This window comes from Scyliorhinus torazame, chromosome 22, assembly GCF_047496885.1.
Source record: "Scyliorhinus torazame isolate Kashiwa2021f chromosome 22, sScyTor2.1, whole genome shotgun sequence".
Lineage (NCBI taxonomy): Eukaryota > Metazoa > Chordata > Chondrichthyes > Carcharhiniformes > Scyliorhinidae > Scyliorhinus > Scyliorhinus torazame.
This window is the reverse complement of record NC_092728.1, coordinates 101,467,900-101,490,043: the sequence shown is the minus strand read 5'-3', so window position 1 is coordinate 101,490,043 and position 22,144 is coordinate 101,467,900. Positions and strand designations below refer to the sequence as shown.

Genomic DNA, 22,144 nt, shown 5'->3' with positions numbered 1-22,144 from the left:
TACACCTACCCTGCACATCTTTGGGTTCTGGGGGCGAAACCCACGCAGACACGGCGAGAATGTGCAAACTCCACACGGACAGTGACCCAGGGCTGGGATTGAACCTGGGACCTCGGCGCAGTGAAGCAGCAGTGCTAACCACTGCACCACCGTGCTGCCCTTGTTCCACGTCTTTAATACATTAAATAGCCTGTGTATCTGCACATTTCCTATCCGGTAGCTTTCCTCCTTGTTGTCGTGAGTTTCCGTTGACATCGAACATGGAAAATGGCCATAATGGAGTAATGCCCTCACCAGTGAGGTTGTAGTAAAGGCTGCAGCCACTGAGTGGCAGTGTTGCCTCAATGTCCTCCAACACACTCAGAACATTACCACATTTGGGATCTTGTCTCCTTTCGACCTTCATTTGCTGCTAATTTCTTTTCAGGAGATTGATGGACTCTTGTTCCAGCATTACGACTGAGAATTCCACATCGTAACTTCACCTTGTTAATTATTTTCCTGCAAGTGTCTGCTCTCTCGGTTTATCAGTGAGTAACGTCGCCACACTCCCAGGTGACGAAAGGCTGCTTTCCCTTTGAGGGTGGGGGGGCGGAGAGCTGACTGGTGGTGATTTAACCTGAGGGTCACCACACCTCAGGCAAGGGGCAAGGTTGGGGAAGCGGGGCCTTCATGAATAACCTCAGCCGGTGCGGGATTGAACCCGCGCTGCTGGCCTCGCTCCGCATCACATGCCCGCTGTCCAGCCAACTGAGCCATACCAGCCTATCCTTATAGACCGAAACATCGCAGAATGTGGCCATTCGGCCACCTATACCTGTGCCAGCTCTTTGAAATAGCTACCCAGTTAGTCCCAGGCCCTTCCTCGCCCTGTAGCCCTCCTGATGTTTGTGTTCAAATGTTTATTCAATTCTCTTATGAATGTTGCTGTTGAACCTGCTTCCACGCCGTCCCAGACAGTGCATTCTAACAAAAGGCTCTCCTCATGTTTTCTCCGGTTCCGTTGCTGATTGTTGCGAATCTGTGTCCACTGGTTAGTGACCCTCCTGTCAACGGATACACTTTCCCCTTGCTTACTCTTTACGATATTGAATAAGAGTTCTTTCATTCCCGTTTAATGTTTGCGCTAAGAACTGGTTTTATATACATATATTTTTTTACATTTCTCTGCTAGGAGGAAGGCCGGAGTTGAATTCTGCTGCGATATCTGCAAATCCCCATCCGTCACCAATCCCAGCCGCCGGGGCAATAGGCTGAAGCAGTCGGGTTACAGCCCGTCGCCACGTTGGAAGATCGACTCAAAGACAGGCCGGGTGCTGACCCTGTGCAACGCTTGCGGTGAGAGTGGCCCAGGAGATCTGCCTGTGTGCCGACGTGAGACGTGCCAACAGACACCCTCCCACGGTGGGGATTTTCCCGGCACCGGCCGACAGCAGGATCCTCTGGCCGCACCGAGGTCGACGGCGATTTGCGTTCTTCGGCAGTGCCGGGAATCTCCCGACGGGACCGAACGATCCTGCCGGCTGGAAAATTCCCCCCTTCCTTTTATTTTTGGATTTAAAACAAAAAACAAAAATCCAGCGGCAGAGGCATTGCCGCAGGGTTCCTGGGTGGGGCCGGGCTTCGAGGCGCAGTGAAGCAGCAACGGGCGGGAGCCTATGGCCTAGAGGGAGAGTGAGAGACGAGCAGGGTGAGGGCTGGTGCCTCTGCTAGGCGCAGTCTCGGGGGGGGGGGTTGGGGGGAGGAGATGTGACCCCATTCACTGGTGCTGTGACCCCCCTCCCCACCCCGGGTTGAGGTCGTAACCCACAGTTTGGGAAACGCTGTCGCGAACGATGCAGGGGCCATTTGCTTCTAATAGTGGCAGACCATTCTCCTTCACCATTTCACTGTAACCAAACCAACGGCGACTGTTTTTATATGTTGGGGGGGGAAGAATCGGAATGAGTATTGACACCGCCGTAGGTTGAAGAGGTAGCGGCTGCGGGCAGGACTTGCCGCAAGCTGTGTCCGTTTAATGAGAGTCTCCACGTACAACAGCCAGCAGAATCCCTGACGGTACTCTCCGAGGAGCCTCTCAGGAAAAGCAGGCTGATTTCTCAAACAAAATGCAGTTAGTGGGGGGTAGTATCATTCCGATTTGTGTGAGTAAAATCAGTCCCAGTCACTTACAGGGCCCACTGATTTTGGGGGTGGATTTGGAATGATCCAATCGCCTCCTTTCTGGTCAGGGCTGGCGGTGTCACTGTATGCAGTCTTAATTTAACAAAAATAAAATTCCTTCCTGCTCGCTTCAGGCTTGGCGTTTGGCAGATCCCGACGCCCTCGCTCATCTTGCTCTGGTGCGGACGCCGATGAACGCAGAAAGCATCAGGATGCCCTCCGGGCGTTTGCGGTGTCCATGACAGAGTTGCTGGGAGACCAGGATGCGGAGAAGCTGTGCTGCCCTCTCTTTGTGAAGAAACCGTGTCAGTGTCTGCAGAACTACCTCAAGAGGACAGGTTGGCGTATCCATGAACCACACCCCCCCCCCCCCCCCAACAAAAATGGGCTGGTTTAGCACGGGCTAAGACAGTGGCTTGTAATGCAGAACAAGACCAGCAACGCGGGTTCAATTCCCGTTCCAGCATCCCTGAACAGGCGCCGGAATGTGGCGACTAGGGGCTTTCCACAGTAACTTCATTGAAGCCTACTTGTGACAATAAGTGATTATTATTCTTATTACATGCTGGCCTCCACTCCGCCCCTGATTTCAATCGCTGCAGCGAAGGCTGTGCCTTCAGCTACCTGGGACCCGAGCCCTGGGACCCTCCCCCTTAACCCCTCTGTCATCCTTTTAGAATGTTCCTCACAACTGTCCTCTAACACCAAACCTGTGACCACTTGGCCGAAAGCCTCTTTATAAGCCTGAGGGTGGGATTATCCTTCTCTTTCCCGCTTCCCGCCTGGGGAATATTCTGATCCCACCACTGCCCCCCATCCCCCCCCCCCCGTCCCCCGTCCCACCGCATCAGGGAAGGTGAGCCACGCAAACGGCCTTGGACGTCAGCGGGGCAGGAAGATTCCATCGACAGCCGGTGGCGAGCTTCCTCGGCCACCGCTAAACACGTCACAGAGTCAAACCTTGTTTTACAGCCGCTGCTGTGAAATATCTTGGGATGTTTCATAGTGTCAAAGGTGCTACGTTAATGCAACTTGTTGTATACAAAAGCAGAGAGATAGCTCTGATCGAGCGTGTGTGTTAGCGGTATTCCTAGATTCCTGAGAATCCACTAATGTTTCTTTCCTTTCCTGGAGGCACAATTCCTGCTGTGTGTCAGCCCAGCTGCCATTATTCATGTGGGAGGTGCCAGAGATGGAGGTTCCTGAGTTCACCTCTCACTGCGGTGAATTCAGCACAAATGCTAAGCTGCTGATCCTTAGTGTAGCACTGAGGGAATGATGGAGCGTTGGATGAGACGCAAAAAAGGGTCTGGTTTAGCACAGTGGGCTAAACAGCTGGCTCGTAATGCAGAACCAGGCCAGCAGCGCGGGTTCAATTCCCGTACTGGCCTCCCCGAACAGGCGCCGGAATGTGGCGACTAGGGGCTTTTCACAGTAACTTCATTGAAGCCTACTTGTGACAATAAGTGATTATTATTCTTATTACATGCTGGCCTCCACTCCGCCCCTGATTTCAATCGCTGCAGCGAAGGCTGTGCCTTCAGCTACCTGGGACCCGAGCCCTGGGACCCTCCCCCTTAACCCCTCTGTCATCCTTTTAGAATGTTCCTCACAACTGTCCTCTAACACCAAACCTGTGACCACTTGGCCGAAAGCCTCTTTATAAGCCTGAGGGTGGGATTATCCTTCTCTTTCCCGCTTCCCGCCTGGGGAATATTCTGATCCCACCACTGCCCCCCATCCCCCCCCCCCGTCCCACCGCATCAGGGAAGGTGAGCCACGCAAACGGCCTTGGACGTCAGCGGGGCAGGAAGATTCCATCGACAGCCGGTGGCGAGCTTCCTCAGCCACCGCTAAACACGTCACAGAGTCAAACCTTGTTTTACAGCCGCTGCTGTGAAATATCTTGGGATGTTTCATAGTGTCAAAGGTGCTACGTTAATGCAACTTGTTGTATACAAAAGCAGAGAGATAGCTCTGATCGAGCGTGTGTGTTAGCGGTATTCCTAGATTCCTGAGAATCCACTAATGTTTCTTTCCTTTCCTGGAGGCACAATTCCTGCTGTGTGTCAGCCCAGCTGCCATTATTCATGTGGGAGGTGCCAGAGATGGAGGTTCCTGAGTTCACCTCTCACTGCGGTGAATTCAGCACACATGCTAAGCTGCTGATCCTTAGTGTAGCACTGAGGGAATGATGGAGCGTTGGATGAGACGCAAAAAAAGGGTCTGGTTTAGCACAGTGGGCTAAACAGCTGGCTCGTAATGCAGAACAAGGCCAGCAGCGCGGGTTCAATTCCCGTACTGGCCTCCCCGAACAGGCGCCGGAATGTGGCGACTAGGGGCTTTTCACAGTAACTTCATTGAAGCCTACTTGTGACAAGCGATTATTATTATTAATTAAATTCCTGCTGGTATCCCCCCCCCCACCCCGCCCCAGTACGGGCATTCTCTAAAACTGGCAATCCGTGTTTATCGTGAGCGGAATAGTTGTGGCTTCAGTTCTGATTTCCCTTTCATCCCTCACGTCAGGGGACGAGCTGAGTGAATGCCGGCGTCGAGCTGCAAACCTCCTGCAGCTGCTGAAGGAAGCCAGGCGTCTGAGTTTACTGAAATGCTACGATGCGAGCCACGTCCAGCAACTGGAGACACCGAGGAGGCAAGTAACCCGGCTGCCGTACACATTAAACCCGCTTCTTCCGACTGACATCTAAAGGGGATACAATCCTGCCTGGTCTTTTCTGGGATGAATGTGCGAAGCAACTTAATGGCTTCTCACTGATTGCATGTTTTCAGGTGTCACTCTCTCTCAAGGTATCTCCTTGGATATCTGTGCTGCTAAATTGCTAAAGGGTTAACGCCCAAGGACAGAGTGATTTTGGATGAATGCATCCAATCATCCTTATTATAACCCTAATGAGACCCAGGGGGACACATCGATTGCCCACCCAGCTGGGGTTCGTATATTCGCCCTTTAAAAGCCGGCCTGGTCAGGGACTGGCACATCTGGTCGTCCTTTCTGGGACAATGAAGTTGTAAGCCGCATTGCGGCCTTTGCTTTGTGTTAACTAATTAAATATTGTTCAACTTATCACCTGAGCTTTCATCGCCCTGTACGATGGGGAGGTTGTACAGGCTCCCGCAGCCCCACGTGAGGGGATAGAGGGGGCAGGAAGCACCTCTCGTTCGGCAGGCACAGATTTCAGAACCACCGCTGCGACAGCGGTGTCGGGGCCGAGGTTTAAACCCTGCCCTTGCTTGGCTCCCAGGCAGGGGCACTACCATTAAACCAAAGGCTTGCTCAGTCACACAATGGTGTTTTTAAGTGACAATTCGTCAGTGTTGGTCGCTGATTGACAACTACCTGAGGCCAGCCCGTCCACTTACGATAGGCCTTCCGCCTACCCCATCCAGTCACAATGTTAAAAGTACTCTTTCTTCCTTCAGGCGGGGCATAGGACTGGGTAACGGTCAACGGAAGTCAAAGGCTTTTGAGGAGTTTGTGCTGAAGAATCGCATGGTGTTGAAAACTGAGTTGAGACTGTGCGAACGAGCCACTCAGCGGATCTTGGGCTACTCCAACAACTTCCTGCACAAAAAGCTGAAAACCGATCCTGAGGTAAAGCGAAACGTGTCAGATTAGAACCCAGACGACAAACCCAAACGCGTCCTGCTGCTGTGCTTCCTTCTGTCGGTGACAGTGGCCCCTGTGGCTAGCACCCCCTCCCACCCGCCCCCACCCCCGCTCCGAGTCAGAAGGTTCAGGTCCCAGAGGCCCGAGCACGAAGCTGACGCCCTAGTGCGGCAACGAAGGGGTGCTGCACTGTCGGAGGGCACCCTCTTCCAGATGTGACGTTAAACTGCCATCCACTCTAACCCCTCAGTTGGATGTAAGGGCTCCCATGGTACTATTTTGGAGATGAGCAGGGGGAGTTCTCTTTGGTGCCCTGGACAATAATTATCCCTCAGTCTACATCAGAGATTATCTGGTTATTACCGTATTGCTGTTCGTGGGAGCTGTCCATCACGCTTCCTAAACCACACAGTGACTACACTTGGGGAGGCGGTGACGCAGTGCTCTTATCACTGGACTAGTAAACCAGAGACCCAGAGTAATGCTCTGGGAACGCGGGTTCAAATCCCACCACTGCAGATGGGGAAATTTGAATTCAATAAAAATCTGGAATTAAAAGTCTAACGATGACCATGAATAATAATCCTTTTTGGATGTAAAGGGCTTTTGTACATCTGTGAGTTGGTGAAAGGTGCTAAATAAATTCAAGACCGTCTTTCTTCACCCACTGCATTGTTCTTTCAAATTTCCACAGAAAGGAGAGCGAGTTAAAAGGACTAAAGGGAAGGGAGCCCTGGGTCTTCTCAAACCAATTGCCGAACTAGTGAAGGAGAGATGCTGTGCGGACAACTGTGTCTGGGTAACTCGGTCTGCCTTTTGCTGGCGATGAACTTTGTGTTGACTGAAAAGCGGAAATGGACATTTGTTTGAAAGACTCCTCGGTTGTGTTTTCCCCCAGATGGCGCACACTCACGGGCGTCTGCTGCACCTCTGGAGGGAGCGTGCCTTGAAAGGACAGGCTGACGCACGCAGAGCCCTGGCTGAGATGCTCACACCTTCAGGTGGGTTGTGAAAATGGAACTGAGCACAATCTTATCCTGTTCTGTTTAGGTCAGATAGCCAACACATGCTGGACCGACTTGGTAGGAATATATCGTAAAAAGAAACAAATGCACAGAAACAGACCATCCTGCTTATGCCCCTCTTTACAGTCCACACGAGGGCAGCACGGTGGCACAGTGGGTTAGCTCTGCTGCCTCACGGCGCCGAGGTCCCTGGTTCAATCCCGGCTCTGGGTCACTGTCCGTGTGGAGTTTGCACATTCTCCCCGTGTTTGCGTGGGTTTCACCCCCACAACCCAAAGATGTGCAGGCGAGGTGGATTGGCCGCGCTAAATTGCCCCTTAATTAGAAAAAATGCATTGGGTACTCTAAATTTTAAAAAAAATTACAGTCCACACGAGTCTCCTTTCACCACCTTCATCTCAACACCTCCTTCCGTTCCTTTCTCTCTTGTGTATTTGTCCCGTTTGTGATTAAAAGCCATCTAGCTATTCACCTCACCTGGGATTGTCCTTCTTCGAAGGTTGGGGAACATTTAACAGGAGGTGCCCAAACGATGAAGGGTTTTGGTGGAAATAAACTTTTCCCACTTGACTGGAGAGTTGATAAACGGGGAACACGACCTAAAGTACTTGACTAAAGAACCAGAGAGAGAGAGAGAGACGTGGATTTTTCTGACAAGCAATGAATTTTCATTTGAAAGGCATTGTCTGAAGTGATGATGGAAACAGATTCAATAGTACCTTGCAAATGAGAATTTGATAAATACTTACGCAGGAAAATAAGAAGCAGGATTATGGTGAGAGAGCTGAGGCTAACTGGATAACTCTTTCAAAAGTGCTGGCAGAGACATGGTGAGCGGCATACCCTCTTGCTGTGCTGCATCACTTCATAAAGCGAGCCCCAAGCCTGTTTCATCTTTTTTCTCCTCTTCAGTCCCGATTTCTTCCTTGTGAATCTTTCTTTTTGCCCTTTGTCTGAGCCCTGAATGTGGATCTTTCTGTAGTTTCTCTCCTATCTAAACCCCCCCCCCATCTCCTGCTCCCTCAACTCTATTGCCACTAAACCGCCAATCGCCCAACCTCTCCTCCGGGTGCCCATGTTAGCTGATATTGGAATCATAGAATTTACAGTGCAGAAGGAGGCCATTCGGCCCATCGAGTCTGCACCGGCCCTTGGAAAGAGCATCACACGTAAGCCCATGCCTCCACCCTATCCCCGCAACCCTGTAACCCCACCTGACCCCTTTTTTTTGGACACCAAAGGCAATTTATCATGGCCAATTCACCGAACCTGCACATCTTTGGACTGTGGGAGGAAACCGGAGCACCCGGAGGAAACCCACGCAGACACGAGGAGAACGTGCAGACTCCGCACAGACAGTGACCCAAGCCGGGAATTGAACCTGGGACCCTGGAGCTGTGATGTAACAGTGCTAACCACTGTGCCACCCTCTCTCTTTGTTCAGGACTTGTCTCCCTTTAACATCCACTGTCACCACCTACTCTTCAAAATAAAAAGAAACAACTCCCGACTCCAACATTCTTAGAAGCGACATTCTACCCTCTGTAAACTTGATGTCGTCCAGAATTCCGTCGCCCGTGTCGTGTCTAGGGCGGGAGATGGTGCCGGTGTGAACAGCCGGAAGATCCTGCCCATTATTTCTGCAGGTTTCATTTTGCTTTGTCCTTGTGTTCCGCCGAGCTGGGAAGTTGCGAAGGATTGACGTGCTCTACGTTGCCCCGTTGGTGTCGGTCTCTAAACTCTCTTTCCTTGACCCAGGCGGCTCGCATTCCAACTGCTACAGGTTCATCAGCTGGGTGACGGGATGTAGCCACAGCACCATCAGCCAGGTCAGCGGGCAGATGAGGAGGACGGGGGGCGATCGCGAGCCCCCTCCCCACGGGCTGAAGAAGTGGTGGAAGGCAGGTGACGTTTCATTGCTGACGTGCGCGTCAAGGCGAGGGATAGCGATCGATCGTAGGACTGTTGCACCTTGCATGGTTTGTGCCAGCGTCAAGACTACAGAGCAGGGAAATTTAAAATTAGAAAACTAATAAATTTAGAGTACCCAATTCATTTTTTCCAATTAAGGGGCAATTTATCAAGGCCAATCCCTGCACGCTTTGGGTTGTGGGGGCGAAACCCACGCAAACACGGGGGAGAATGTTCAAACTCCACACGGACAGTGACCCAGAGCCGAGGTCGAACCTGGGACCTCGGAGCCGTGAGGCAGCAGGGCTAACCCACTGCGCCACCATGCTGCCCTCAGAGCGGGGAAAATGACAGCCATTGGCTGAAAGTCAGCTGGTCCATCAAATCTGCCCTAGGCTGCATGATGGGGCGGCATAGCGGCACAGTGGTTAGCACTGCTGCCTCCCAGCTCCAGGATCCCGGGTTCGGCTCCCGGCTTGGGGTCACTGTCTGTGCGGAGTCTGCACGTTCTCCCCGTGTGTGCGTGGGTTTCCTCCGGGTGCTCCGGTTTCCTCCCACAGTCCAAAGATGCGCCGGTTAGGTGGATTGGTCACGCTAAATTGCCGCTTAGAGTGGGGTTGCAGGTATAGGGTGGGGGGTTGGACTGAGGTAGGGTGAGTGCAGACTCGATGGGCCGAATGGCCTCCTTCTGCAGTGTAGTGATTCTATGAGGGATTCCATGACTAGACACTTCCTACAACCCCCCCCCCCACACCCCATCCATCTCCTGCATCGCTACCCATCCACAGCCACATTATACCCTAGGAGAGGTAAAACAGAGGGATCCAGGGTCAGTAAGGGGAGGGGTGGGGGAAACACTGGAACATTTCTCTCTGCCCCCCCCCCCCCCCCCCCCCCCACAGGCAATTGAGACCAGTGCAGGAGGGCATTGGCACGCAGTGCTGGCTATTTGTTCATAAGCTTAACACAAAGTACATGTTGGATGCGGAGTTTGTAGAATCAGAGGATGGTTGCACCACAGGAGGAAACCATTCAGCTGACTGTGTCAGTGCCAGCTCTCTGCCAGCAGCACCTCAGCTGGTCCCACTCCCCTGCGAGTGCCCCGTCGCCCTGAAATCTTTCTCTCTTGAGGTTATTTTCCAATTCCCTTTTGAAAGCCGCAATAATCAAGCGTGTGAGACTCTTCTCCCAAATGGACATGAGTAGCCACTGCTTCAGTTAAATAAATTGCAGGCCCTTCCCGGCGGGGGTCGGCTCTCCCGTGCATTTTGAATAATTTGTTTTGTTTTTTTGGTTGTCGGAGGAAACAAAGATGCAGGGGGTGACCGACTCTGAGCAAAAGCGCACGGGTGTGAAGACAGCGGAACTCCGAAATGTCGCTTCGTCTGCCGGCAGTGCAGGAGCTTCCATCCCACAAACTATCACAGTCTCTGTGAGCAACAGTTCATTGCCAGCGGAGCTCTCTCTCCCGGCCGCTGTAAGTTCCTTCCTTTTGTTTTTATTCTTTTATGGGATGTGGTCAGGTCAACATTTGTTGCTTATAATAATAATCGCTTCTTGTCACAAGTAGGCTTCAAATGAAGTTGCTGTGAAAAGCCCCTAGTCGCCACATTCCGGCGCCCGTTCGGGGAGGCCGGTACAGGAATTGAACCCGCGCTGCTGGCCTTGTTCTGCACTACAAGCCAGCTGTTTAATCCCACTGTGCTAAAACCAGCCCCCTTATCCCTCAGGAGATGGAGGTGAGCTCCCTTCTTGAACCACTGCAGTCCATGTGCTGCAGGTATACCTATGGGACTTTGACCTGGCGACAGTGAAGGACCGGCTGATATATTTCCAAGTCAGGATGGTGTGTGAGTTGCAGGGGGGACCTGCAGTTGGTGTGTTCCCAGGCATCTGCTGCCCCTGGTCCTCCTCGGTTGTGGGGGGTGCGGGTTTGGAAGGTGCTGACGGAGTATCCTTCTAAGTTGCTGCGGTGCATCTTGTAGACAGTACACACGGCTGCCACCGTGCGTCAGTGGTGGAGGGAGCGAATGCTTAAGATGGTGGATGGTGCCAATCAAGTGGCCTGTTTTGTTCTGGATGGTGTTGCGCCCCTCCTGTATTGCTGGGGCTGCACTCACCAGGGTTAGTAAATATTGTATCACACTACTGTTGATGGTGGACAAAGAGTAAGGAGGTGGGTTACTGCAGAATTCCCAGCCTGTGACCTGCCCTTGTAGCCACAGTGTTTCTCTATTGTCCATTTTCTGAGGACACGTTAAGCACTGATCAAACTGTAAACCTAAAGAAAGATTTGCATTTAGAATCATAGAATTTACAGTTCAGAAGAGGTCATTTAGCCCATTGAGTCTGCACTGGCTCTTGGAAAGTGCACCCTGCCCAAGCCCACACCTCCACCCCATCCCAGTAACCCCATCTCACCTTTTGTGGACACTAAGGGCAATTTATCACGGCCAATCCACCTAACTGCACATCTTTGGACTGTGGGAGGAATCCGGAGGAAACCCAAGCACACATGGGGAGAACATGCAGACTCCGCACAGACAGTGAACCAAGCCAGGAATCGAACCTGGGACCCTGGAGCTGTGAAGCAATTGTGCTAACTACTGTGCTACCACGCCGCCCATTTGATAAATGGAGAGCGTCCCAAAATTGAAGATAAATATGTAGAAAGGAATAGCAGGATATGTTGCTTTACCACCTTAAAGGATACATGTAAATTCAAGCTGTCCTCGCATGTCCTTCCGTTGTCTAATCGTGAGAATAGACAACTCGTGTTGATGGTGAGGAACTGTAATAATTCCAGGGGCGCAGTTTGAAAGGCTTGGTTTGGGGGGGGGTCAATATTTAAGGCCCCGCTGGTGAGCCCTTATGGGGTGGGCCTCCATCCGCTCAACACAGGTCCCACGGGGAGATCAGTCAGCAATCCCCCCCCCCCCCTCCCCCAGTGGTCTTTGTGAGGGTTATAATGGGAAACACAGGGGGAAATTTTGGGCGGGCATGGTAGCACAGTGGTTAGCACTGTTGCTTCACAGCGCCAGGGTCCTGGGTTGGATTCCCGGCTTGGGTAACTCTGTGCGGAGTCTGCACGTTCTCTCTGTGTCTGCGGGGGTTTCCTCCGGGTGCTCCGGTTTCTTCCCACAAGTCCTGAAAGACCTGCAGGTTAGGTGAATTGGACATTCTGAATTCTCCCTCAGTTTACCCGAACAGGTGCTGGAATGTGGCGACTAGGGGCTTTTCACGGTAACTTCATTGCAGCGTTAATGTAAGCCTACTTGCGACACTAAAGATTATTATTAATATTAAAGAGTGTAGGGCTGGTTGGGCAAACTGACCTGTTTTTGCGCTGTGTTCTGTGTCATCTCATAAGCTTTATTATTGCATGTAATAATTTAGTGCATTTCCACATAGGCTTATGCTCTGCCTTCTCTTTTAATTTGCCTTCTTCCCCTCTCCTTTAAACCAGGTTCAGCTGCAGGTCCAGCAGCAACAGATCGAAGCCCTAAAGAAACGAGTTCAGGACCTCCAGCAGCAGCAACACAGCTACAAGCAGCTGCAGGTAGCTCCAAAACACACTCTTGGGAGGCAGTGTCAGAGAGCGAGGGATTGGCTTGGGTGGGACACTGCGAACCAGGGGAAGGGTACGCTGCAGTGAAGGTCCCAGCCACACTCGCACCATTGGGGGGTGGTCTTCTGGTCTGGCCTAACCAGCAGAGCATTGATGAGGTCGAGAACCAAAAGGGCGTTAAAAGACACGCGCACACAGACCGCTTTCATCTTTTTCCAGTCATTTACTGGATATCAATGGAACCAAACGTAACGCCGGACGTACGCCTCTCATTGATGCATTGTTAGACGTTTTACACCCAAGACTAATTTCTACCCCATATTCGTGTCTGCAGAACCGTTGACCGTATTGGTCTTTTTCTACTCTTCTCCTTTTCTGTCCGCTCTTGATGTGTGGGGTTTCATAGAATCATAGACTCCCTACAGTGCAGAAGGGGGCCACTCAGCCCGTCGACTCTTCACCGACCCTCCGAAGGAGCACCATACCTAGGTCCACGCCTCCACCCTATCCCTGCAACCCCACCTAATCTTTTTGGACGCTTAATGGCAAATTTAGTCCAGACAATCCACCTAACCTGCCCATCTTAGGACTGTGGGAGGAAACGGGAGTCTCCGGAGGAAGCCCACACGTTTCAGAGATCGTTTCCCTTCTCAGTTACGCTGAAGGATTTGGACGACCCCCAGCAGGGTCGGAGAATCGCCAGGGGGGGGCGGAGTGAATCCCGCCCCCGCTGGCCGCCGAATTCTCCGGCACCAGAGATTCGGCGGGGGTGGGAATCACGCCGCGCCGGTCGGCGCCCCCGGCGATTCTCCTGCCTGCGATGGGCCGAAGTCCCGCTGCTGTAATGCCTGTCCCGCCGGCGTGAATCAAACCACCTCCCTTACCGGCGCGAGCGGGCTCCGGAGTCCTGCGGGGGGGGGGGAGCGGGAGGCGATCTGGCCCCGGGGGGTGCCCCCACAGTGACCTGGCCCACGATCGGGGCCCAACTGATCCGGTGGGCGCGGGTGAACTCTTTTACTACGCGTCGTGTAGGTGTAGGTCTCCGCGATGGCTGACGCGTAGGTGACCTCCCCTCTGCGCATGCGCGGGGATGATGTCAGCAGCCGCTGACCCGCCCGGGCATGCGCGGACTTCCGCCGGCCGTTCGGCCCCGGCTGCCGTGGCGCCAAAGGCCTTCCACGCCAGCCGGCAGGACGGCAACCACTCCGGCACGGGCCTAGCCCCTAAAGGTGAGGGCTTGGCCCCTAAAGGTGTGGAGTTCACGCCACTCCATCCCACCGGGACCCCCCCGCCCCGCCAGGTAGGGGAGAATCCCGCCCAAGGTTTCAATTCCATTGGCAATATCACAAACACAGCTGAGCCGTGCGGTGCATTACACTTTCTGATTCGTGCCACAAGAGGCTCTACATTTGTACAACTTACCTGGGTGTCAAGAGACCGGGAACACCCGCTGCAACAATAACTGGAATTTGTATGGCGCCTTTACCGTAGTAAAATGTCCAAAAGGGCTTCGTAGAAGTGTAAGTTTAAGGTTAAAGGAGAAGAAAGAGCTCAAACGTTGGAGACGTTTAGGGAGAGCAATCCAGGCCTTATGGCCTCGGGAGCTGAAGGCAGGGCTGCGATTGAAATGTGGGACGTGTGAGAGGCTAGGAGTGGCTGACACAGAGCTCACTGAGGAGGGCGCTCCAGAGAGGGGGAGAGGTCGGCTGCAGTGCAGCACCCCTGTGGCTTCTCGTCGAGGGTACGTATAGGGGCCGAGTGACTTCGGACTCATTAAGAAGTCCTACAACACCGGGTTAAAGTCCAGCTGGTCTGTTTGGAATCACAAGCTTTCGGAGCACAGCTCCTTCCTCAGGTGACTGGTGGGTTACACAAACACTTATATAGACCAAGCCAATGAAACTCATTGCGGACTCATTGACTGCAGTGTCAGGACTGCAACTTTACTCACTGGGCCTTTTGGAAGCAGGACTAAAGAGTTTGTTTTGAAGGGAGCAGTGAGCAGGGAGGAGGCCCTTTCAGCTCCTTGACCCAGCGATGACAAACCAGCTTTTCCCCACATCCCTTAATATGCTTGCCAGACAAAATGCCATCAATCTCAACCATCGATAGCTTTTTGGGGAAAGAGGGTTCCACACTTTCGCGACCCATTCGCGTGGATAAATACCTCTTCGCTTCACTCCTGAAACGCCCAGCTCTAATTTTTTTTTAAATTTAAGAGTACCCAATTATTTTGTTTTCCCAATTAAGGGGCAATTTAGCGTGGCCAATGCACCTAACCTGCATATCTTTTGATTGTGGAGGTGAGACACACGCAGACACGGGGAGAATGTGCAAACTCCACACGGGCAGTGACCCAGGGCTGGGATTCGAACCCTGGTCCTCAACGCCGCCGACCCAGTGCTAACCACTGCGCCACGTGCCCCCCCCCCCCCCCCCCCCAGGCCCAGCTCTAATTTTGAGATTGAGTTCCTTGTTCTGGATCTCTGTGTGTAACTTATCGTATCCCTCAATTATTTTAAGACGAACACCCTTCCACCCACAAGGAAATAATAGCCAACCAGTTCTTTATGCCCTTAACGCATGAAACCCTGCTATCAGCCTGTTTGAATGTGTACTGTACCTTTTAATAGTATCGAATCCTACAAATGATTTGCCCCATATCCATTCTTAAGTTCCTGTATTGTAAAATGTGAATTTATTTTTAGTGATACAGAACACTGCAGTTTTCTCACTTGTGTTTGTGAGCCTTTGCTGCATCCACATTAGCTTCCACGTGTCCTGTGTTTTAATAGTATTTGCACTTCAGAAAGTACCCTTTAGGACATCCTGAGGTTGTGAAAGGCGCTATGTAAATGCACATTCTTCCTGGTCCCACAGCAGGAAGCCACAAGGGCCCAGATCCATCCTCCGCATCTCCTCGGAACATCACAAGTCCTCAGCCCTCATCCGCGATCCTTGCATCAACCGGACAGTGTCATAACCAAACGGCAAACGGTGGGACTGCAGCTCAAAGCGACGCAGCAGCCGTGTCACGTGCTGAAAGAGGGGCCGGTAATCGCGCAGGCTCCTAGCCATTCCCAGGTGGTGTCTGCCATACAGTCCATAGGGATCCTCCAGGATGCACTCCAACGGAACGATATTCAGGTGGGTAAAGTCTGAGTTTTATTTGGGTTCATGTTGGTTCCCACCTCACCCTCTCACACTGCTCCTGGTTTCCTTACCTGACCAGAGTTGATGAGCGATTGGTTACAGGTCTCTGACTGCTGCCTTCTGTAAGCGAGCATTGCCAGCTGTAGCGGAGTCGGGAGCACTACCCTCTCTGGGTCCGAATTGCATCCCACTAGAGCTCAGCTAGCCACTTGAGTGCCTCACTGAGGGAGTGCCTGTCGGGACGTGCTTTCTTTTAGATGAAGGGTTAAACGTCAATTGCTGTGTGCCCTCACAGGAGGGTCAGTTTGAGAAAGAATAAGGGAGTTTTCCCCAGTGTCCTGTGTTAGCTTCTGGCTGCTGTTGAGTAAAGAGTTCTGCTCCTTTCCCAAAACACCTTTATTTTCCTTGAACACGATACAAAACTCTATCACCACACCACAAGTGCCACCTGCAATCCCTTTACATATCATTGTCAACTATTGGATACTTAACATCAATTTGACATGTAATTGGAATGTCTCTTAACCCATTCCTAACATCCTGGCCAATATTTCTCCCTCAGTCATCTAATGTGGTCATTATTACATTGTTGTTTGCTGGGCATGGCTGTAAGGCTGCTCTTCAATAGTCCTTCACTGGCAGTAAGGCGCGGTGAGATAGCCTGAGGTAACGGAAGATGCCACAGAATTGTTTTATTTAGACGCTGATTCCTGATCCCTCCTCTCCCCTTGGCATCTTCCTCCCGAACAGAGCAGGGTTTGGAACTTGTCTAGTAGTGTGTTGCAAACACAAGACCTGGTCCCTACCACTGGAATGCATTGCCTAAAAGGGTGGCGGAAGTAATTCAGCACGGTAGCACAAGTGGATAGCACTGTGGCTTCACAGCGCCAGGGTCCCAGGCTCGAATCCCCGCTGGGTCACTGTCTGTGAGGAGTCTGCACGGGTTTCCTCCGGGTGCTCCGGTTTCCCCCCACAGTCCAAAGATGTGCAGGTTAGATGGATTGGCGTGCTAAATTGCCCTTAGTGACTAAAAGGTTAGGAGGGGTTATTGGGTTACGGGGATAGGGTGGAAGTGAGGGCTTAAGTGGGTCGGTGCAGACTCGATGGGCCGAATGGCCTCCTTCTGCACTGTATGTTCTATGTAACTTTCAAATGTGAATTGGATAAGGACCAGTAAAGCACAGGGCCATGAGGAATCAGCAGGGGAGTGGGACTTATGGCTCTTTCAAAGAGTTGGCATGGACACTCTGGGCTGAATGGCCTCCTTCTGCACTGGAAGATTCTACGATTCACTTTGTGGCCAGCTGCATTGAGGGGACAGTCTGCTGCGCCTTGGCGTTGAGTCATACATCAAAATAACATTGCAAATGAGGTGTGCATCCACTTTATCTGCAAGCAGCCTCCTTGCTGTTGCAGTTTTGGTTGATGATTATGTCGATGTGTATCATTGAGGCTCCCGGACGTATTGCGTTACAGTGGGAAGTGTCTGTAGGCGCAGGTCCACGTGGTGCCGGCAGTGTAGCACGTGCTGCCACATCCTGCCCACCACTCCCTCTCTGCCACAGCGCGCTCTTTAGCACTTTACAAATCACTGGATTGGGGGCTCGCCCAGCACATATTTTCATCTTAGTACAATCGTGTGCCTCCTCACCTTTTGGGGCGACATGGCATGGTGGCACAGTGGTTAGCACTGCTGCCTGACAGCGCCAGGGACCCGGGTTCGATTCCAGCCTCGGGTCACTGTCTGTGTGGAGTCTGCACGTTCTCCCCGTGTGTGCGTGGGTTTCCTCCCGCAGTCCAAAGATGTGCAGGTTAGGTGGAATGGCCACGCTATATTGCCCCTTAGTGTCCAGGCATTTGCAGGTTAGGTGGGGTTACAGGGATAGGGTGGGGGGAGTAGGGTGGAGTGCTCTTTCAGAGGGTCTAGACGGACCCAATGAGTCGAATGTTCTCCTTCTGCATCGTAGGGTCTCTATGCTTCCATGGTTGCCTGGGTTTGTTTACAGCTCCCAACTCTGTGCCCTCGCTGCACCGCATTCCTTTCCCGGGGGACCCACTCCAGGGTCTTCAGCACAAAATCTCAGGGCAACACTCCTGGGTGCAGGACTGAGGGGTGCTGCACTGTCGGAGGTGCGTCTTTCAGATGAGACACTGAACCAAGGAGCTGTCTGCCCTCCAGTGAAATGAAAAGGATCAGGTTTATTTATCCACAAGGGCAGCATGATGGTGCAGTGGTTAGCACTGCTGCCTCACGGCGCCGAGGTCCCAGGTTCGATGCCGGCTCTGGATCGCTGTCCGTGTGGAGTTTGCCCATTCTCCCCGTGTTTGCGTGGGTTTCGCCCCCACAACTCAAACGATGTGCAGGCTAGGTGGATTGGCCACGCTAAATTGCCCCTGAATTGGAATAAAATGAATTGGGTCCTCTAAATTTAAAAAAAAAGGTATGTTGTCTACCAGTGTGATGGTTAATAAATACACTTCAGTTAGCATTACCAGAAACAGATGACCCGGCTATTTTTGCATTGCAGTTTGGGGGGTTTGCTGTGAGGATATTGGCTGATGGAACTCCTACATTACAACCATGCCGATACAGCACCAACTTTTCTATAGAACCTTTAATACTAATAAGATGCACCAAGGTGCTTTACAGGAACATAATGGAACAAAATATGCGTGAAAAGAAAATATGTAATTGGCTGTAAAGCATTTTAGGATGTCCTGAGATTGTGAGAGGCGCTATGGCAATGCAAGCTCTTTCACTCCATTGGCAGCTAGCTCCTTTCGAGTCTATGGATTTTCCTGGCACTGAACAAAGCGGCCACTTGACACCCCGACCACTCCCGGTGATCTTTGCAGCAGCAAGTCAGGCATTTGCAGCCCTCTTAGTCCTTACAGAGGGGGTTGCAGCTGACTGTCGCCAGCTGTAGCTGTGTGGTGGAACTCCTATTTGTTTGTCTAGAGTCTCCGATGCCTCCGGGAGCTCTACCAATGGCTCGTGTCTCCTGCCTGATATCTGCAGGAGTCTGAGGACTGACACAGTCCCCTCACTGTACTTCAAACCATAAGCCGTGATGTTTCCTTCTTGCCAGATGTACTCACTCCCCGCTGTTCTGTTTGCATTCATTATTTAGCTTTAGATGTTCTCACTTTTGAAATGCTGAGGTTGATGCTAAGCGCAGGTATGTTATGCAATAAGCGAACTGTTAAAGTATTGTCGGCTCCTTCATGTGTTTGAGGGTGGAACTGAATCAATGCTGTGGTACTGAACTTTATAAAAAGTCCTGCCATTTATACGAGAAAGAAAGACTTCTCTGTTCACTTCTCACAACCTCAGGACAACACATCACTTTTAGAACAATATTGGTCAGGACATTGCGCTTAGAAATAGTGGCTGTGGGATCTTTAATGCCAGGCTGAGAGGGCAGACAGGGCCTAATTTAAAAAAAATAATCTTTATTGTCACAAGTAGGCTTACATTAACACAGCAATGACGTTACTGTGAAAAGCCCCTAGTCGCCGCACTCCGGCGCCTGTTCGGGTACACAGGGAGAATTCAGAATGTCCAATTCACCCAACAAGCACGTCTTTCGGGACTTGTGGGAGGAAACTCCGGAGCACCCGGAGGGAAACCCATGCAGACACGGGGAGAACGTACGGACTCCGCACAGACAGTAACCCGAGCCGGGAATCCATTTAAGGTTTCATCCAAGATAGCACCTCTGACATAGAACATAGAACAGTACAGCACAGAACAGGCCCTTCGGCCCTCGATGTTGTGCCAAGGTTTGTACGAAACCAAGATCAAGCTACCCCACTCCCTGTCATTCTGGTGTGCTCTGACAGTGCAGCAGTCCCTCAGATTTTGTGCAACGTAACTCCACAGCTTTCTGACTTGAGGTGGGAGCGCAACCCACAAGAGACCCGGCTGCCGCAATGTTGTATTATCAGGGTCTCCACCTGATTCCTGATCATTTATAGAGTCGGCCAGCGGGAGCTGGAACCCCACAGGGACAAAGTAAATTGTCAGATTTTCAATTGTTTTCCTCCTTGTTCCCAAAACAATAAGGGAAAAATAAATAACTTGTTTTCTTTTTTAAAATTTAGGTTGTTGTTCAAACCATGGATCTGCCTTCTGGTGTTACGCTACAGAATGCCGGAAACGTGACACCACAGCCTCAGGGAACCGTGCTGTACACTATTCCCTCACAACCGATCAGCAGCTGTAACAATGAACAGTGCACAGCCCTCCCCGACCTCAGGAATGTGACGTCTCAGGCTGCGGTTTCTCAAAGTCTCAGTCCCGTCAGCCAGGGACCTCTGGTGAGTTTTTCTTCCACGTGCTGGGGGGTGGTGTTGAATATGAAAATGAAAATGGCTTATTGTCACAAGTAGGCTTCAAATGAAGTTACTGTGAAAAGCCCCTCGTCGCCACATTCCGGCACCTGTTTGGGGAGGCTGGTATGGGAATTGAACCGTGCTGCTGGCCTGCCTTGGTCTGCTTTCAAAGCCAGTGATTTAGCCCTGTGCTAAACAGCCCCTGTCACAGTGTAACCAGGGCCTAATATCTAGTCAGTCAGTATCATAGAATCGCTACAGTGCAGAAATTGGCCATTCGGCCCATCGAGTCACTAACCCTCCGAAAGAGCTCTCCTAGTTTCCACTCTCCCACCCTATCCCCATAACCACGTAACCTAACCTGCACATCCCTGGACACTAAGGAGCAATTTATCACGGCCAATCCACCTAACCTGCACATCGTTTGAACTGTGGGAGGAAACCGGAGCACCCGGAGGAAACGCATAAACAAACTCCACACAGTCATCCAAAGTCGGAATCGAACCCCGGTCTCTGGCGCTGTGAGGCAGCAGTGCTAACCAATGTGCCGCCTGAGACAGATGTAGATAGATGTGTTCTTCCAACATCTCCATCTCCTGTTTTAACATGCTGCATTTGTGTCAAATGGATTAAGGGTTGCGATGTAGGTCTTGTGGCAGAGTGACTAGTGTGCTTTTTTAAAAACCTTTATTGTCACAAGTAGGCTTACATTAACACTGCCATGAGGTTACTGTGAAAAGCCCCTAGTCGCCACACTCCGGCGCCTGTTCGGGCACACAGAGGGAAAATTCAGAATGTCCAATTCACCTAACAGCACGTCTTTTCGGGATTTGTGGGAGGAACCCGGAGCATCCGGAGGAAACCCACGCAGACACACTGAGATCGTGCCAACTCCGCACCTGGGACCCTGGCACTGTGAAGCAACAGTGCCAACCGCTGTGCTACCGTGCCGCCCACCGTGCTTACCTGTGAGACAGAAGCTCTGGGGTGAGGATTTGACGGCCGCGGAAGGTTTGTTCATCACACGGCCAAACAGGTTGTGTGTCAACCTGCAAAATCCTTCCCAATACGCCAAGACTAGTTACCTGATCCAGGAAAACCTAGCCATAGAATCAGATGAAAGTCTGCCTTACACACCTCTAGGTGTAAGGACGAAAAACAACAACTAGGTTTGAAATAAAATGTTAGGCATTTGACCACCAAAAGTAATTTCTGGGTTTCTGTCTCCATAGTTACACTGGTACTAGAACACAAAGGGGTATTTGTTGTGAGTGTACTGTTGTGCTGATCTTTAATAGTATTGTCACGACATCGTCTAAATCCAGTATTCGTCCAGCCAGCTCCCATTCCACCAATGTGAACTGATCCAAACCTCTGTAGCCTAATTGTACCAAATCCTCTTCACCAATCGGCTCCGTGCTCACTGACGGAATTTTCAAAATTCTAATCCTCGTGTTGCAATCCCTCCATGGCCTGGCTGCCTCCCTATCTCTAACCCCTTCTAGTCCCACAACACTGAGAATTCAGTGCGTCTCCCGATTCCAGCCTCTTGTGCATCAACCTACTCCGTTGCTCCACCATCAGTAGTCGAGCCTTCAGCTCTCTGGGCCCTAAGCTGTCAGATTTCCTCCTGAAAGCTCCGGTGCCTCCTTCTCCTTCCCCTTTTCAAGATGCCACTTGAAGGCGACCCTCTTTGGCCAAGTTTGTGATCACTTTTCCGAAAGTCTCCTTATTTTGGGTTGTGTCAAACTCTGTCTGGTTTAAATCCCTGTGATGGGCTTGGATGCTACTGTTGTCTGCTAGTGCGTCAGCAAGCATACCATGATCAATGCCAGAGGTGTCAATTGTGTCAATTGATTGCTCTTTGATTTTGGCTTTTTAATTTACTGACCCTAATGCATTTCATTTTCATCAGCATGGACTGGAGGCGCTGCTTGGCAACAGATGATGCGTTGGAATATCCACAGCTGCCAGCCAACTTGTACCTGTCCATTCAGAGGTTTATTGCCCACCGACTGCTTCACAGTCAGCAGATTGTGGTAGCGTAAAATCCCGATAAGGTGAATCCCAGGGAATCTGCCCACAAACTTGTATTAAGCCGAGGAGGCCTCAGTTCACATGAATGCTCCTCTATGTAATCTGATATGCCGACAAACTCTGCGTATGTCAAAAACACCAGATTCAAATGCCAAATGAAAACACAATAAAGCAGTAAATGTGTGGAAAAAGTCTTCAGTCAATTTGTTCACACCTTGGGCGAAATTCTCCGGTATCGGCGCGATGTCCGCCGACTGGCGCCCAAAACGGCGCAAATCAGTCGGGCATCGCGCCGCCCTAAAGGTGCGGAATGCTCCGCAT

At 51.5% G+C, this 22,144-nt stretch overlaps 1 protein-coding gene across 1 annotated transcript; it reads left to right on the top strand.

Annotated features, from left to right (window-relative positions):
- The first annotated feature begins 1,152 nt into the window (after positions 1–1,152).
- Positions 1,153–22,014, top strand: LOC140399279 (uncharacterized). The gene is made up of 12 exons (XM_072488752.1): positions 1,153–1,338; positions 2,298–2,501; positions 4,693–4,819; positions 5,608–5,779; positions 6,489–6,593; positions 6,693–6,795; positions 8,578–8,798; positions 10,034–10,207; positions 12,197–12,289; positions 15,179–15,445; positions 19,556–19,771; positions 21,702–22,014. The coding sequence occupies exons 2-12, from the start codon at positions 2,402–2,404 to the stop codon at positions 21,732–21,734; spliced, it is 1,611 nt and encodes a 536-aa protein (XP_072344853.1). The 5' UTR covers positions 1,153–1,338; positions 2,298–2,401; the 3' UTR covers positions 21,735–22,014.
- Positions 22,015–22,144: the final 130 nt, after the last annotated feature.

Bases quoted from the DNA above. Each gene is read 5' to 3' on its own strand.
- LOC140399279 (XM_072488752.1), top strand. From the start codon at position 2,402: ATGACAGAGTTGCTGGGAGACCAGGATGCGGAGAAGCTGTGCTGCCCT. The intron at 10,208-12,196 runs GTAAGTTCCTTC...CCTTTAAACCAG, and splicing joins AGCTCTCTCTCCCGGCCGCT to GTTCAGCTGCAGGTCCAGCA. The intron at 12,290-15,178 runs GTAGCTCCAAAA...CTGGTCCCACAG, and splicing joins ACAGCTACAAGCAGCTGCAG to CAGGAAGCCACAAGGGCCCA.